General features: G+C 39.9%; 3 protein-coding genes across 3 annotated transcripts in view; 1 reads left to right on the forward strand and 2 right to left on the reverse strand.

Moving 5' to 3' along the window:
• Positions 1–1,327: 1,327 nt before the first annotated feature.
• On the reverse strand, positions 1,328–7,317 carry LOC108555075 (RNA-binding protein 5). The gene is made up of 8 exons (XM_017910586.1): positions 7,243–7,317; positions 5,793–6,392; positions 5,626–5,695; positions 4,457–4,530; positions 3,525–3,638; positions 2,712–3,459; positions 2,478–2,641; positions 1,328–2,403 (listed from the first exon to the last, which is right to left on the reverse strand). Exons 2-8 carry the CDS (start codon positions 6,375–6,377, stop codon positions 1,384–1,386), a joined length of 2,775 nt encoding a protein of 924 aa, XP_017766075.1. The 5' UTR covers positions 6,378–6,392; positions 7,243–7,317; the 3' UTR covers positions 1,328–1,383.
• A 3,582-nt stretch (positions 7,318–10,899) lies between these two features.
• LOC108555072 (ELAV-like protein 2) overlaps positions 10,900–17,637 on the forward strand; it is a 39,882-nt gene continuing 33,144 nt past the window's right edge. Inside the window, exon 1 of the mRNA XM_017910575.1 lies at positions 10,900–11,154. The gene's annotated coding sequence lies outside the window, so the exon portion shown is untranslated. The remainder of the gene's footprint in view (positions 11,155–17,637) is intronic.
• Positions 12,900–14,965, reverse strand: LOC108555022 (cytosolic carboxypeptidase 6). The gene is made up of 5 exons (XM_017910495.1): positions 14,648–14,965; positions 14,137–14,573; positions 13,865–14,068; positions 13,548–13,771; positions 12,900–13,099 (listed from the first exon to the last, which is right to left on the reverse strand). Exons 1-5 carry the CDS (start codon positions 14,963–14,965, stop codon positions 12,900–12,902), a joined length of 1,383 nt encoding a protein of 460 aa, XP_017765984.1.

Here is a 17,637-nt window from a genome sequence, read left to right on the forward strand (position 1 = left end):
AAATAAGTTTGTAACTCCAAACATAAGAAGTAATTGCAATAAGAGATATATTTCAACAGCTTTTAAGTTAATAATATTAATCTTGAATTGAGTATTAGTAATACAATAAATGTAAAAAAAGCTTTATCTGACGTGATTAAATAAAAAAGTCTTGGATCATTCAATATTAATTAAGATTTCAAGAAAAAAGTGTAAAAACAAAATTGTGAATTCTTTTACAGTAATATACAATTTTAATTTGAAACGATTAAAATCACAATTGCTATAATAAATATTTTATCTGCATGATACTTTTCTTGTGAAATTAATTATATTTGTGTAGTTAAATATACGTTAAAAGGTTTAATTACTATGAAACGGAAATAAATTTCAATTACTTGAAGATGAATGGGAGTGTATTGCAAGCAATAATGCCGCGTGTAATTTTTATTATCATATTTTAACCTATTACTTATTACATGGGTTTAGCATGTGTAATTAAAAAAATAACGATAAAATGTACGAATGATTGTAGAAATGTGTATGTATAGTGAAGATTGTGTGATCTTCAAAAATACAGAATAAAAAAAGAAAAATTGACACATGTATGAGTATAAATATAACTAGCTTTCTATATATACGTACATGTATATATATTATATTATATTATAATACATATACATATACGTGACATTCAAATTATATTATAAAGGAATTATGAAATTTAATCCAAACCAGTATAATATAATAAATATGCGATACACCAATGATGTATTTAGATACACTGGATCATAAGTATGCGAATTGATTTTAATTCAAAGCATTATAAAATTTAAATGAAATAGTATAAATTAATTTTCCTTAGATATTTCATAATGCTTCAACATAATGTTTTCCTTTTAAAGTACGAAAAGTACCGTATTGTGCATAAACTGCTAGACGAAAATTGCTTAATGAATGAATTATGTTCTTACTGGTATTTGTGACATATTCTTGGGTATGTCTTTTCTAAGTATATAAGTTTTATTAAATGAACGAACACACGTTATTGCATTTTGTTATAAGCATTACGCAAATAGTTCTAAAATGTTGCGAGTACTTCTTCAACAGCATGTAAGATACAACATATCACGGTTTAAGAAAAAGACAGCATATGCAACAACAAATAACTAATTTATATTATTTACTAAAAATCTTAAAATGAAAAATGTAATATCATGAGAGTGTAAAAAAAAAGAATAAAAAAGCCATATATATCCCAAGAATAGATTATCACGTTTAAATTACCAATATGTAATTAGCATATTATTCGGGGTAATACGCATACATACCTATTTATCTATGAAAAATTGGATACAAGTACTTATTTATATATAAAATCTATTTTCAATGATGCTTAATATATTATGTATCAGATAATTCTTGATAACGAGCATACATCATTTTCTTTACGCAATCTTTATATGTGTCCCCCGGTAGTGCACTATACGACGATGATTTCGCTCCTAAGCCAGCTGTAGGAACCCTTCTTTCTGCTTCGATGATACTTGTTCTGCCTTGATTTGATTTGCCAAGCCCCATTCCTTCACTCCACCCCATTTTTTGTAAAAGTTTATTACCAACATTATCTGAACCAATTCCAGCTCTTGTAGGTTCTTCGTATGATACCGATATCTCCTCAACCCTAGTTTTCAAATATTTTTCTTTGAGTTTATTTGGTTGTGGAGGTTCTGGTTCACCATATTTCGCCCTCCTTTCCTTAGCGCGGTCGCGATATTTGTTATTTCTTTGCTGAGGATCGTTTGGGTCTAAACCACGTACTTGATACCAATTTTCCAAATTTTGTTTATGGAGATCAGATAGTTGTTGATGTCGAAGTAGTGCTTCTTTACTTGGAAATTGTCGTTTACACAATAAACATGCTAATTTACTCCAATCTGTGTGTTGTCTTTCTTCTTGTTGTACATCTTCTATTTCCTCTTCCGTGTCGCTACCGCCACCGTATGCGGCAACCAAACCATTATTTCCGCTCTGGTCTTCATCCTCATGATAAGTGCTTGCAAGAGATTTTTTCTCTAAAATAGCGTATCCTGCATCCGCAGCTCCACTTCCAACACCCTGATTTCCATCACCACCAGCAAATTCGGAATTCCAGTTACTCTTTGCATTCTCTTTCTTTTGATTCAAGGTTTTTGCCCAGCGTTCCATATCTTTTGCTATTTTCTTAGCTACTTTTACTTTATCCTGTTTACTGTCTTTCTTTTTACTTTCGTCTTCTTTTGCTGCTTCTTGAGTTGCAGTTGTAATTGTGGAAGTTGTTGCTTGATTGGTAATTGTATTTGTTGAATCAGTACTGCTAGCTGTTGCAGTTATTGTAGTTCCACTGGATGTTGTTCCTGTTGCTTGCGTTACAGTTGTAGCAGTCTGCATATAAAAAGTCTTTAATAGTTAACATTAAAAAGTCTAATATTAATGAGAAAAATATAAATTTTAATTACCTTTGCTGGTTGATATGAGAAGGATTCAGCGTCCCAATATAAAAATTGTTGAGTATGACTATTATAATAATATTGCGAATTAGGATCATAATACAATCCTGTACTTGGATCATAGTAGTAACCTGATGACTCATCATAATGATAAGTGCTGACGTCCGGTACAGCTGTAAAAAACGCTAATATTACATTTTATAACCAAGTTATTTAAAAGCGCATCATTAGATAAAAATTTACAATATATTTTTCCGTCGCTACCATGTGCGGGAACTCTTCCACTCGCTAAAGTAGTACTGGTTGGTGCCGTGGGTGTTGGCCGATTTTTCATTTCTTCAGAATCCCCTAATTTTCTAGACGCTTGTAATTGTTGTATGGCTGACTGTGCTACAGCTGCAGCTGCATTCACACGATCAGTTTGATTTAAAGATGGCAAAGTAATAGCAGATCCCTGCATTATTTGATTCTGATAATATTGTGTATAATACTGAAGATAGTGAGCTTTTTGTGCAGGCGTCTTAGCATACAAATTGGCACTATACTCTGCCAATTGAGCAACATCATCCAAAGTATATCTTTGCGGCTGGTTGTCATTTCCCTTCCATGTATTGGTGTTATTTATTTGATGAAGTTTGCAATATGTAATTTCCACTTTTCTACCATCTACTACCAATCCCTGTTTTGTAAGAGCTGTGTGTAAATACATGGCATCTACTACGTTGCCCATTTCTAGATAGCATACACCTCTCGATGTATTTGTGAGGGAATCACGTCCAATACGGATACTTCGTATCGGCATTGTTGAAAGATTTTTCATTGCTTGTAAGACTGAATCTTCAGTCGTTAATACGTCCAATCCACGAAGAAGAACGGTATTTGTAGGATGAGGACTAATTTCATCGCTACCCTCTCCACCTTCTTCGCTCTCTGCTCGGGAGGCAGAACACTTGAAACATGTTTCGCGTCTCTTGAAATTATGAGCGCCACACTATAACGAACAAATAATATTAGCGTTCCATTAGATGAGTAATAAAACCTTATAAATAGATTTACCTTAACACAGTGCCAATCTTGTGTATTTTTTGCTGGTGGTTTATCTACATGGCAATCCTTTGGTATGCTGTACTGCATCAAAGCTCGATATTGGTCCTGCAGCATCAGCACTCCCTGAAACAGAGAATTTCAGTGTTATCCCGTCCAACATTCTCCCAAAGCAGCTGTATATCCCGGAAACTTTCTTCTTGGTTGACGAAATTAAACTTTTTTTTTTTTATATATATATTTTCTACTTCATAGCTTTCCGTCTCGAACGAATAGTAAAGAAAATGTCGTGGTCTTATAACGTGGGCCATTCCACACGACTTGCGGACCGACTATATATATATGTATATATGTACATGCAATGATTTGCTTGCATATAAATTTGTACGTGAATAAGAAAAAAGTCGTGCATAAAAATTGTCATTCTTTTAAAATGCTTGATCAATGAATAATTGCACCGGGAGAATAAAGTTAAAATATTAAAAGCAGACTTAAATAATAGAATAAAAAAAAAAGCTGTAATACTATGAACGTAGCAATATGTGATTTGTATACAAATAAATTGTCATGCCGGATATAATATATGCATTATATGTAGAAGATAAGACGATTGGAATGACCCTCCTCCGATCTTCATTGTTAGTCCACAAACTTTTATGATAGATAGAGGATAGGTAAAAAGCACGCGACGCGGCCTTTCGATATAATGTAACTTTATAATCCAATAGACGGAATTGCGAGCGAGTTATAAGAAAAGTCTGCAAAGTATGTGGGGACTCCTAGATAAATAATTAGGTACGGTAGATTGAAGTAGCCTTTGATAGGTGCACAGCCATGGCCATGGGGAAGGCCAAGGGGCTGCGTTACCGTGCCTTGCCGCCACGGGGCGTCGGTGGCACGCGTACAACGCATCGGTTGGGTATCTGGACTGAACTTCTTTCTACCTGTTTCATCTCCATCCACCGTGCGGCCTCCTGAGTCGCGTTAAACTCGACGAATGCAAAACCTCGCGAAGCACCTATACAGAGCAAATACACACATATCCAAAGTTAATCCACGTTTTGCCTGGGTGTCTCTACTCTGAGAGGGCAGGCAATCACAGCACCAACCATTGACAGACTGAGTTTCGAACGAAGTATTTTCTTCGCTTCGTCGCTTGCTTTCATTTCCATTTGCCTAAAGCTCAGCAGAATGAATTCTACACGGGTGACAGACGATTTCTTTGGTATTTTTACGCGAACTTTAGTTTACTTTAATGCCAGACCTACCAAAAGCTTCCTTTCTCTTTTTTCTTTTTTTTTTATATTGTAATTTAATTTAATTTTTTTTCTTTTTATTTTGTTTTATTTTCATTGTAAATAGATCAAAATAACGATAGTAGGAAATGTATAGAAAATACTTTCTTTCCCAACAATTTCTGTTATTCAATTGTTATTGATACAAACAATATTGAATAAAATGAAACTGATTTTTCATACAGCCATAATTTTTCATAAAGGGTCATATATTCTATTGTATAGAATATATACAATAGAATATTTAATAACAATGTACTCTAGAGATTTTAGATATTACTTTAAGAATAAGATATTTATATGGAATTGGTTGGTAAATTTATGTTTCAATTAAGTTAAATTTAAGACTGTAGGAATTTTGAAAAATATTTCATACCGCCCTTGTAAGATGAATAATGATGATTTGATTTCCCTCAAAATATTCTTCCTATGTAATAAATTCTGTACTTGTTATAAACTTACCTGATTCCAAGATCAATAAATTAATTAATGACTTGTATTCAACTGATAGTGATTATATTGATTGTTCTGCATCAACAATTTTGGGGTATGCATGATTGGTACCGATATAATACTAATACAAATGTTTGTACAATGTGATAAAAAATTGTTTGAACGTTTCTTTCAATTGCTTATAAAATGGAAAAAGATATTCAATATTATTGAAAACTTCAAACAATTTTTTTGATATGATCATTAAAAATGCAACAATAACTTAGGCTACACAAATCTAATGCAACTTGCTGAGATAAAAAGCAATTCACTAATTCGCACATTAGGTTTAGGGGAAATTAATTTACAAAAGTAATGATAATTACCTGTATCCTTTTTACGAATCAACCTGATGTCCTTGGGCATGAGACCACAGTTGAGGATGTCTTGCCGCACCTGTGATACACACATCATAATGATAACAGTGATGTATGCTTGCAAATGCTGGCTCACGAGTGGCCAATTATGTTGGGCCGCTAAGTTGACAACCTACGTCATTTTCTGTAATATGCTGAGCAAGCCCACGAATCATTATGGTGTTGTTTGGAGATTGAGATTTGTAGTGGATGCCTTCCATGGACGAACCATAGGTACGTCCATGGTCATGCTCAAAATCCATACTTTCACGGCTATGATCGTCATCGCGATCTCGATCTCTTTCTTCCCGTTTCCCTCTACGATCTCGATCTCTATCCCTATCTCTGTCTCTTCTAGAGCGATCTCTATCTCTGTCGCGATCACGATCCCGATCTCTGTCTCTTTCTACAGAATCTCTGTCTCTTTGCCTTCCATAACGATCTTCTCTGTCTCTGTAGTTACGATCTCTGTCATCTCTGCTACGATCCCTTCTGTCCCTTGAACGATCTCTTTCACGGTCTCTGTCTCGACCACGATGATTCCTATATTCTGGACTACGATGATCTCTTTCACGATGGTCATTATCACGATGTTCTACATAATCAGGTGATCTACTGCTTCCATAATCATTCCGATAATCATAGTCAGAATTATGACCCCTTCTTTCGGGACCATAACCTGGTTCCCAGGGGTCAATGTTATTACTGTACATGTTGTCCATGCATGCAAGTAATTTCTGAAACAAACAATTTCTATTTTTGTATTTGCTATTATTTATTAAACAAGAAATATAAAATATTACAAAATTTAATTAATTTAATAATTGGAATTATTTTATAATTTATAATATAATAGCTCATTAAATTAAAAATGACAACTAATAAGTGTTATAATTAAATTAGATGAGCGAAGAAAGCACATTATTAAATTAACACCTATTGCTTCATATAGCCTTATATGATACAAAGTCAGGCATCGTACGTTAAACGAAAATAAATTTATTTTATTAACGAAATATATCTATAACTAATGTTAACTAAATTGGATACGAATATTAATTTATACGTAAAAATACAAATTCCAAAATTTTGGTCATGTATTGTGATTTTAACAATACATTTATTTTTAACAAAAAAATAGTACATTTTGCGCGATCACTCTAAATTGAAGTAACAGATTTCTTCAAAATTTTCTAATGTATTTTAACAATCAGACAAAGGTAATGACAGAAAAACATAGATATAATTATTATTGCTATTATTATTATTATTATCATTATTATTATCATTATTATCATTATCATTAATATTATTATCATTAATATTATTATCATTATTATTACTAGTACTATTATTATTCGTGAGGAAAGAATTAAATAAAAACATTCTATAAAAAATACAATAAGGAATAATATAATGCAAAAATATCGAACTGAGAATTCCGATGTAAAGAGGTGAACGAAACATCGTGATGTTGATTAATAATCTTTGTTCAATATTGTTGCAAATCTCTCAAAATACACTAAATTTTTAGTCAAATGAATTTTACGCTTTAGGAAGTTTATATAAAGTTTTGTTTTTACTTACTTTACTCGTTATTTACGCAAACAGTCGAGGATTATTTCGATGTGCACAATGGCGTGGTTGCACCTCCTGTTCCTCTCTACAATATGGCGTCATGTGTGGAAGACGGACCCATTACGTGGTCTAAGAAATACGTTTTATCTAGAAATATTTCCGAGATGGCGCTTTAAGTTATTCAATGTCATTAAAATTTAACTTTATAAAAAAGGAATTTTGTTTCAAGATAATGTTACTATTTTGATCCAATTTTAATAAAGTTTAAATCAGGTAGTTTTAATTTTATAAAGTTATCGTTTATATTTCGGATATATAAACATTGTATTCATTTAGATTACAGTCGTATTATACGTGCATGCGTATTGGTTCAATAACTTGTAGTAGTTTTCATGAAAGTACCACATAAAAAAAAATATCGTCAAATATTTTTTTGCAAACAAACAAATGCTTGTATTATACTACACATATTTATAAAAACTTGAAACTTATATATCTAAGAAGATAATTTTATTGTTTAAATACAATAACTAAATACAAATTAAAATTTTCCAGAAGATACACCGTTGAGAAGAAGAACGCAAGATGGCGTCACTATGGCGTCACTTTCCCGCGTTAAAACGTTGAACTTGAAATAACTAAAGCATACAAGACGTTGTGTGTGGTTGAATAAATTAAAATTTTCAATTCTTTTCCAAGTTTGATTATTCTTTTTATGATAAATATGATGTGAATAAAAAATGTATCAACAAAGTAGCAGCTTTCATCTTTGTCCTTATATTTTTTCGTTGTGGTCATTTATGCAAAGTTCGATCATTTGTTCTGTTAACTGTTGTAATACGATGCATCATATTTCATAAAAGTTATTCTTTTACTCGTGTATATAGAAGGGTGGCTAGTTTTTGTAAAGGGCATCGCTGTCTTAATAGAATAATCAATAAAAGGAAATTAAAAAGACTAATATTCGGACAAAAAACATTGTCAATAATGTATCATCGTGCTCAAATATAATTATGTTTTAAAATCTTCGACGATTATATTTGTCAGATAGATAGAGGAAAGTGTATTCAACATGTTCCTTTAATTTACGAATAAATTTTAAATATCGTAATGTATGTTTATTGTGCAATAGTGGTGTAAATAATTTTGTAAAATATAACCTCAAACCGTGTGTTAAACAATTTAACGTTCAATGTATCAGTGCCATAAATCAAAGTCTATCATTGTTATACATAATCAGACAAATAGTAAAAAAGTGTTTAAATCATCAACCTATCATCCATTTAAGGAAGGTAACAAATCGATCTTCAAAAAAATGGATAACGTGACTGTATTCGGTAAGTACAGACAGAAAAATTTCATACAAGTGTAATGTATATTTAAGTCACTTGTCACTGATTATTTGAAATTCAAAAAGTTATTTCCATTCATGATAAACAAAAAGCAATTCTTTGTTACTGGAACGAGTAGTTGGGCGACAATTTAGCCATACTAATGTTATTTTTAATCTAGAAACGATTTCTAGTTCAGAAATGATAGCTTCATGATAATAAAACAATCAGTTTTCGTAATTAGTCGTAATTCTATTAATTTTACTTATAGCACGAAATGTGCGTTGGATAGGTTCCGCGAATTAAAGTTTTTACATTTATAACGTATATTTGCAATATTCGTTTTGTTCATACAAATATTAAACTAGGATTTTGAACGATGAATAATTTTTTTGCGAAACGTTCAAATCATAGTATTTAAGATGTAACAAGTATCTGTGAAAAGGGTTAAGTTTGTGCTATCGGGGTCGGTTTCCGCCCATGTCGTACTTATTCAGATCGTGCGACTTCGTCGAAATTCGGGTTTACTCGATTCCATAGGTGGTTGCCAGTGGTCGTTGCTGTTGCACAGGATGCCTGATGCATGCATCAGTGACGGATAAAGTTTACCTCGGTCCTTTTAAATTGCACAGATTTACAAACCTGTAATTGCGTTTAGATATTCTTTTAAATATCTCTCGAAATACAGATTGCAGAAACATCGTAAATACTTGTACTATTATTTATAAAAACAATCCAGGAACGTTATATTACATGGCATATAATATTTAGGTTTCTGGACTAGATTGCACTTCGAAGGAACCTTTCAGACGCCTGGCTAATCAACTAAGTATAATGCTCAATGATTCGAATTCACATTTCGTTCAAATGTTTCCACAGTAAGTTAGGAAATTTTTCAATTACGTCACGACTTGCGGGAGGCCGGCGTGATAATACGTAGTACACTGTTTATCAGGTATACGATAACGTCACGAGTGATAGAAAATCAAGCAGCGGGGTTTGTTTGCGGAGGGTCTGCCGAACCCCGGCATACGATTCCAGAGATACTCCATTATTGGTCGCGAACGTATTTGTGAGTCGCAGTTCGCTCGTGTTTACTCGACTTGGTAGAGGTCGCCAGTATCACCTGGGGATGTGTTTTACAGCCGCGAGAGTATACGACGGAGAAAAAGACGAGGAAAGTCCGAGCGTGTATACGCTTGATCGAGAGAGCGTAAGGCATGTACGGGATGCGAATAGGAGAGGAGAAAACGAGCGAGAGAAAAAGCAGCTCGAGGATAATCGGATACCGGAAGAAACGAAAGGGAATAGGGGATACAAAGATGCTGGATATGAACCGACGACGGAAAAGGAAGAAAATTGTAAAAGGGAAAAACGAAGGACGTCGAGGCGGGAGAAAAAGATGATAAACGGAAAAGAAAAAAGGGAGGGAGGTATGGTGGATAGGGAGTAGGATGGAAGCGACAAAGGGAGGAAAAAGAGGGGAAAATAAATGAAAGAGAAGGAAGGGGTATGGAGGAAGAGATAGAGAAACGTAAATCGCGAGCCGAGAGTGCGAAAACGAGTAGGGAAGGAAAAGGGTGAAGAAGGAAGAGACGGGATGGGAAAAGGGATAGAGAAAGAGACGGAGGAGCGTCTGTGCGCAACCGGTACGACGCAGACAGCTCGTCTATATACTTGGTTCAACGACCACCGCCCTAGTATCATCCAACCCCGAAGTACCGGGCGGCTCGGTGGTCGCGCTGGATACTAGATGAGGGGCGGGAAGGGGAGTCGTCGGGAGGGTAGGGAGTTGTGTGGGTTGCAGCGGGGTGGTTTGGGGGGTGGGTTGGCTGGGTAGGTCGTAGAGGGAGAAGAACCGAGGCGGTGTTGAGCGGAACGGCCCACGGGCCAGTTCCGTCTCGATCCCAGGAGTAGAAGAGCTACTGGCCGCTTGTCTGCTCCCTTCTTTCGCTATAGTTTCATTTCTTTCCGTTTTAGTTCATTCTTCAGTTCCGATTGATTGACACGTTTGTACACACATATACATACATACAGACACGCGCGCGCACGCACACAGATACACAGACACATGTATAATAATATATAAAAAGGTGGCGCGCGACACGGTCATACAGCCGGTGGTATACGTGGAAAGTATATGTATGTGATCAGGCTCTCGTCACTCATATACACGCATACACACACTCACACGTACACGCATATTACACGTACACGAAGGCACAGAAGCGTGCGCGAGCGCGTGCAACGGCAACGTCCTTTGAATATATAATTTGGTCACTTATAGAAAGGAAAGACAAAAGGAAAGAAAGAAACACATACATACAAGGGAAAAAGATAAAAATCATCCGTTGATCGGTTCGTTGTGATCGACGAGTCGTACGCTCGATGGTCATTGTATCGGATCTCTCGTTTGTCGTATGCTCGATGCACGGATACAACCGCGATCAGCTAGCGTACCTTTATTAGGTCCGTATCCGGCCAAGTGTAGTACCAGGCCGCGTAGTACCTGCGTCTTCTGTCCATCCAATGCGCGTGCAACAAGCCCGCGGGTTGCTTGAGTTTTAGGAAACGTAATTCTCGCATTCAGGTACGTGAACAAATTTCTATTATGTGTCCCGCGAAAGCGACAGCTTTCGCATTCCTCTTATCCCCCTTTCCGATTTTCTCCACAAACCCCTCAGCGACGCGGATGAGGTGGAGAAACCCCTTGGACGAGATTAACGTTTATCGCATCGTTCTAACCTATATAGACCTATATATTCGCGTGGTTCCTTTTGAAATTCTCTTTTGAAAGCTCGTTTGAAAATTCGCGTGAACGATGGCAGAAAATTCGTCTCGTTCGGGGGTGCCGTTTTCATCCGATCAATGTAACAGACAGTAGAAACGATTGTGCATGCACTTTATTCCTTTTCTCCCTAGCATTTACATGTGTGTTTTACTGTGATAGTTCTAAGTCGTCGAACAGTACGAAACGTCGAAGGCAAATGCGAATACGTTCTGCAAAAATCGTTTACCGCGAACGAATCGGTGGAGCATTTCGGGAATTACGTAAAGAAAGTGGCGCGTGTACGGTAAGAAAAGAACGTGGCAGCCCTATAAACCAACCCCTTTATGATTCGAATCACTGAGTCGCGTCGATGGCATTACGCGTCTTGGCATACCACTCGGTCCATCAATTTTGCGCGTGTATCGTGATAATCGTTAACCCACACAGCCCTGCAAAGAAGCTTTTCCACGAAACCGATGCGATCACCGGTCGAGTTCGGATTACACATGGTTTCGTTCGCCACCTTCTTCCGTCAATCGAACGATAAATTCTTTAAGGCTAGCTAGCACGCGTTATCGTAGAGCTTCGACGAGGAATTTTTGATCGATAGCACTTGCCCTTTCTCCTTTCCACGCCAGAGTGAAAAGCGCGAATCGCAAATTGATAAATTCCAAAGGTTAATTCCGAACTTTACCGTTGAACGAGGGTAAGAAGACACGTCGAAGCAGAGAGGCTCGCTATCTATTCGATTTCGCGGCTTTTCGAGTGACCTTTGCCCTGTTCTTGCTGGTAGCCAGCTCCAAACCGCCCCTTGTCAGCTGATTGAAATCGATAATGGTGAGTCTCGGCTCGGCGGGATGTCTGGACAGGGCCTGCACCCTGTCGAGCGGTGCCCCGGGGCTCCGGAACCTGTAGCTCCGGTTCCTGCACCCGCCGACGCCCGTTCCACTTCCAGTTCCGGTCCCAAGCTGGCTCATCCGCGTGCCGCTCATCGATCGGCAACCGCTGCTCGCGGCCATCTCTGTCTCCTCTTGAAAGTACCTGCCGATCAACCACATGTGCCTTTTATCACTCGACTTGCGATTTTCCCTTGGAAAATTCGGGCTCCGACATCGATTAGCCATTATTTTACCCCTTTATGCTTTTCTTGGGATTAATTCGAATTGCGAATGGTCGACTCGCGTAGGATATTATATATCGAATCGGTTGTGCCATCGTTCGATATAATTTGAATAATCGAGAAGAGATTTAGAGATCGTTTTCTACATTCTCCAAGAATTTTTCTAAGAAATCAAACGTTCACGAGTGAAAGTGATTAACCCCTCGCGGCGCACTGAGTTCAACACGGTGTGGATTTTTCATGCTAATTTGCATCGTTGCATCGTTACAATTTGATATATTACTTAAATTAAATTTGCCTTGGAAGTTTACGTGAATTTCGTTACCAAAGGATTTCATCGTAATTTACCTGTTTATAGTTCAAGCAAGTGCCTACTCTTCATCGCGCGGGGTTAATCGATTTGGTAAACGAGTGGGTGAAATAACGAAAGTAGATATGATCGTAATTACTCGTGAATACTGGCGAGATGTATAGGCGCTGGTTTCCTCGAGGTCTTCGGCCTAGGTTCCCTAAGAACTCGATACCTTGGCCGTGACTGTCGCGTTCGTTTAGTGGTTGGCTGATCGGGAAGACCGATGGGGATGATGCCCATTAGTTTGTAATATTCCATGAAGACACGGGCCAGATTGCGGCCTAATCTGTAATCTGTGATTTAATTGGATAGTCAAGATCGTCCATCGGTTTCGCAGGCCTATATCGGACGTCGGGTGATCGATTGGCACCTAAGCTGTTTAATGCGAGGCTTTAGCTCCGATTGATTAGGGTATAAATTATTCAGCAAGATTTTACTTAATTTTCCTCGGGAAACAAGGACGAGTACGGTATAAACGAGCGGATTAAGAGCGGCTCGGTTCGAAATGCTTTCACAAGACATGTCTTCCGAATGATTCATTACCTCTGCCAAGATTATGGCGCTCTAAAGTTAGTTGGTTACCCAGTTTCGACCGAATCCGCCGGGTTAATATACCCGGGCACCGCCGTTTCAACTTTTATGGACTATTCTGGATTCCGAATCGCAGTCGTGAAAAATTCAGCTGCGAGATTAAAACGTATTCCTCGCGCGGATCGCGAAGGGGTAGATATCAAAGGATACATCCTTCTTCGGTGTACGGGAATATTCCAGGTGTCGTTTTCCTATTGTAACCGTACATCGATACCTCGATGCTGTAGCAGTTCACGTGTTCCTTCAGAATGGAGCAGAGATAACGACGAGCGGTCCCGGCTTTATGCGGATCCTGATTGTACATCGTGTTCCCTATTTCATAGTCTTCGGCGTGTTGCGCCAGCAACTTCGGTAGCACGATGTGCCTCTCGTACCTGAGAGGCTGGCAGCCATTGGTTAGATAGTGTCATTTGGAAATGGAAACAATCGAGGAATTTTTGTTACGAGTAAAAACAGGTTGGAGGTACCTGTACACGTCGTCGTACGTGTTCCCATAAACGAAAGTCCCCGTGGCGTTGGTGTGAGCGTGCAAGTCCAGCACGCAGTCTAACGGAGTACGAGAATTCTTGTCGAGGTTCTTCAGCATCGGTTTAATCGCCAGCAGAGCTGGATGAAGCCATTCGGAGATCTTGTTCCACGAACGGTTCAAGTCCGCCCCCATTACGGTGGATCTTCAACAAAAGAGTCGCTTTCTGTCGCTGCGTTTGTTTCTCGTTTATTGGCAGAGGATTCTATTTACCTATAATTGCCAAGAAACACGCCGTCAGGGTTTAGCATCGGTACTATCTTGAAAACGACGTAACTCCTCAAAACTTGGGCGATGGGGTGGGCACTGACCAGAAAGTCCATTAGACCCTGGCAAACGAAGGAAGAGGGTGACTCGCCTGGATGTATCCTCGCAAGGATGACCACCACCTTCCTCAGACGGTCTTGAGCGTCGTCCAAGTTGGAAGTTATCGTGACTAACTCGATCTTCCTCTTCTGTATCGACGTGGCTAAAGTTTCTCTCTTTGTGCATGTCAGCTTGGTGCAAAGGTTGTCCAGATGTGCCAGGTAGCGGCTGTACGAGTACGGATACGTCAGGGCAAATTGGTACACGTCTTCCTCGCGGTCAAAGGAAAAGGCGAAGCTGAGAACGTAATGGCCTTGGTGTTGCGCGGACCTGTAGTAGAAAACCTAGAGGAAAGTTACGATTTTATGGAATACGTCGGTGTCGTTAGGCTTCGCTGATCTTTGAGACCACCACTCACTTGGTCCCTAGGAATCCGTTGCCATTTTGATCTACTGCTGCTCTTCACCAGCGGCGTCATGCCATCCCGAAACAGATTCGCACTCTTGGATATGTTAACTATATTGAAAACCACTCGTTGGTCCACTTTCACGTTGTCCACGGTGAAATTGAACCACAGACGGAGTCGCGGGTTGCAGGTGTCAGGCCTGATGAACAGATCGTACTCGAATTCCGAGATAAGGTCCACCCTGCCTAAATTGCCAGTTTCAAAAGAGGCGTCGAAGCAGATGTGTCCTTTCTTCGCCTTCCCGCTGTGTCCTGGTGGTCTCATTATCATCTTGTTCACGTTGCCTAGGCCACCTTCCGTATCGCTGTCCTCGCTCTCTGCGCAATCATAATTCTCTTTCAACTCTCCTCCGTTTTGCCTTCACAAATATCCAACTGCAATTGTAGCAAACGAAGAGGAATTAATCGACTGGAAATATAAGTAGAAAACGATCGAACCAGCTCTTTGATAGAGGCTGGTGTGCTCCAATGGATCTCGACCCTCTCCGTGAGCCATCTGCGAATACGAAACGCGGTGATCCACCAAGCAGAAGACGCGGGAACGGACTGACTTTCCTCTAGGTTTAGCTACCTTTTACGGTGGGTGTTACCACCTACATGGATAAGCTCTGAAACACCGATCGTGCCGTTGGATCAGCACGTTACGGCTAATTCTCGTGTCGGTTCTCGTGCGAGGAATCTCTTGTGCTGGCCGGGTTCGTGATTTCGCGCGGTTCAACCGAGCCAGGTTGGCGGGAATTCGCGTGGCTGCCACGCGTCAGAAATCCCGCGGGCTCGTCAGCGGGCATTTACTAAAGTCGTTTGCGGTCACGAGAAACTAGTCGATCGAAATCTAAATGAAGAGGAGGTGGGTCCACCGGTAATTTACTTTCAGCGCTTCGCGGATTCAGCCGCCGATATTTTAAAACCGATCTGCCCCACCACGATCTCGTGGGAACGAACGAAGGTGGCAGACGAAAGAGCTGTTGCTTCTGGTCACGAAACGTTGCAATTGGAAGTTGAACGATGAGCCCGATCTAAATGACCTTTCCAACTTTCGTTCCCGGGCCTACTACCCTGGGTATCTCTGGTCTCCGAGTGCTCCGAACCTGTACTTTCTCACGTATTAACGATTCGAGGCGACAGTCGGGCGAGAATACCAGGTCTTGGAGAGATCCACGTGTCGTTTGCGCGAAGAAGAAAGAAGCAGGGATCGAAAAGTACACGTCACGTCTCCGATGAACTACGTCTCGGGTTCTGACGTTCGGCTCCTCCGCTCTACTGTACATTGTTCTTCGCTCGAAGAGTTTATAGCGTGTCGCGTGTGGATTTCTAAATCAGGATTGCTCGATATCTATTTCCATGTCGGCCGTACGATGCCCGTAAATGACACATCTAACTGGCTAAAAGTTGCGTGCCTATAGCCTCGAAGGCACCGACTGCGCGATGGAAAAGAGGGATTAAAGCAGACCCTATGGACTATAATGGTTTTCCGGCAAGATTGTGCAATTCTGTCATCAATGATTCATCGATTGACGCAGAACCTGGTAACGCGCTATACCATCACGTGAACTTTCCGTAACCGGTCAATGGTAATGACCGACAATGACTCGCTCCTTGTCCTGTCGGAGGAGGAAGAGGAAGAGGAAGAGACAGTGAGAATTCGACGAAATCGCGTTTTCAAAATTTTCAGAATTTTAAAAATTCACGATCGTTCGACCTCGCTGGTTGGTAGCTATTTTTCGTCCGAAAGACTGGACCAGCCGTATCGATTGATAGCATGGCTTTAACGGCGCCACCTTATTCGCCACGGGCCAAGCTTTCACCTTCGGGAAGCTTTTTACAATTTGCCCGGGTAAATATCCGCGGCGTGTTGCCTCGCCGCGATTATGGCCGTGGAAGCAGAGGCAAAGAGAGGAAAAAGAAGAAGAGAAAATTTCTGGGAAATTGGAGGGAAAAAAGGTCTGAGGACGCTCTGGTGCTGACGGTTGGGAAGAGCAATTAAAAGTGGGACAAAGAGGCCGGACAGAAAAGCACGGAACAATCAAGGGGAAGACGAGGGTGGTTGGGAGATGAGGAGGGAAAGGACACACTATAATACGCACCACTGAACTCATACCGAGTCCTCGAGAGTTCCGGCTACGAGAGAAAGAGAGAAAACTCCTCTCCTCGATCGCTGTATTCTTCGTCCCTGTTCCTGGATCGTGATCCAAATCGAAGGAAATTAGAGAAACTCGACGCCACTGTGCTTCCACTTCGTTCTGCCTTCCTCTACGGTCGCTCGTTATTTCGTGGCGCGGAGAACGGAAGTTGGGTCAAGAGAGGAAGCAGAGAGGCGAGTAGAACGGTAATAATAGCGTGGAACGCGAAAAGGATTTGGCAGTTTCGAGTGACAAAGGAAAAAGCGTTGCTCGTAGGTGGAAAATCGAGCGAAAAATCGTTCCTCTGGCATAGAATCTCGCGGACTATATATCGTGAGCTGGTCTCCGAAGAGGAACACCTGCCAAATGTCAGAGTGCAATAAGCATCGAGCTCGCGTTGATCCTCGCGTGACTGCTGCCCGCCGGGTCAGGGATTCGATCGACTTGACGGATCACAGAAGATCCATCGAGAAACCACGTCGAGACATAGGATCCTCGGTTAATACACGGAACGATCCACTCTCGTGTAGAGGTGCGATCACGCAGATAGACGGTGTGGCACGTGCTAACGTTTCAGTCACGGAACGATTGCTAGCTCGTTACGAGCAACTCTCGAAGACGAATCGGGCATAGTACGTACCAGTTTCCTCGGTGTCTGACATATCGAGGAGCGGTCTGACTTGTCTCGAACTGGTCCACGCGAACTTCGACTTCTGGACTGGACGACACCAGCAGTGGATCCACGCGTTGGTTTCCTTGGTTTGTTGAATCGATACGTGTCCCTGCTGCTCTTTCTTTTCGTTTTTGCCCTAGACCACGACGC

Source organism: Eufriesea mexicana, unplaced genomic scaffold (genome assembly GCF_001483705.2).
Source record: "Eufriesea mexicana isolate 0111107269 unplaced genomic scaffold, ASM148370v2 scaffold106, whole genome shotgun sequence".
NCBI classification, from domain to species: Eukaryota; Metazoa; Arthropoda; class Insecta; order Hymenoptera; family Apidae; genus Eufriesea; species Eufriesea mexicana.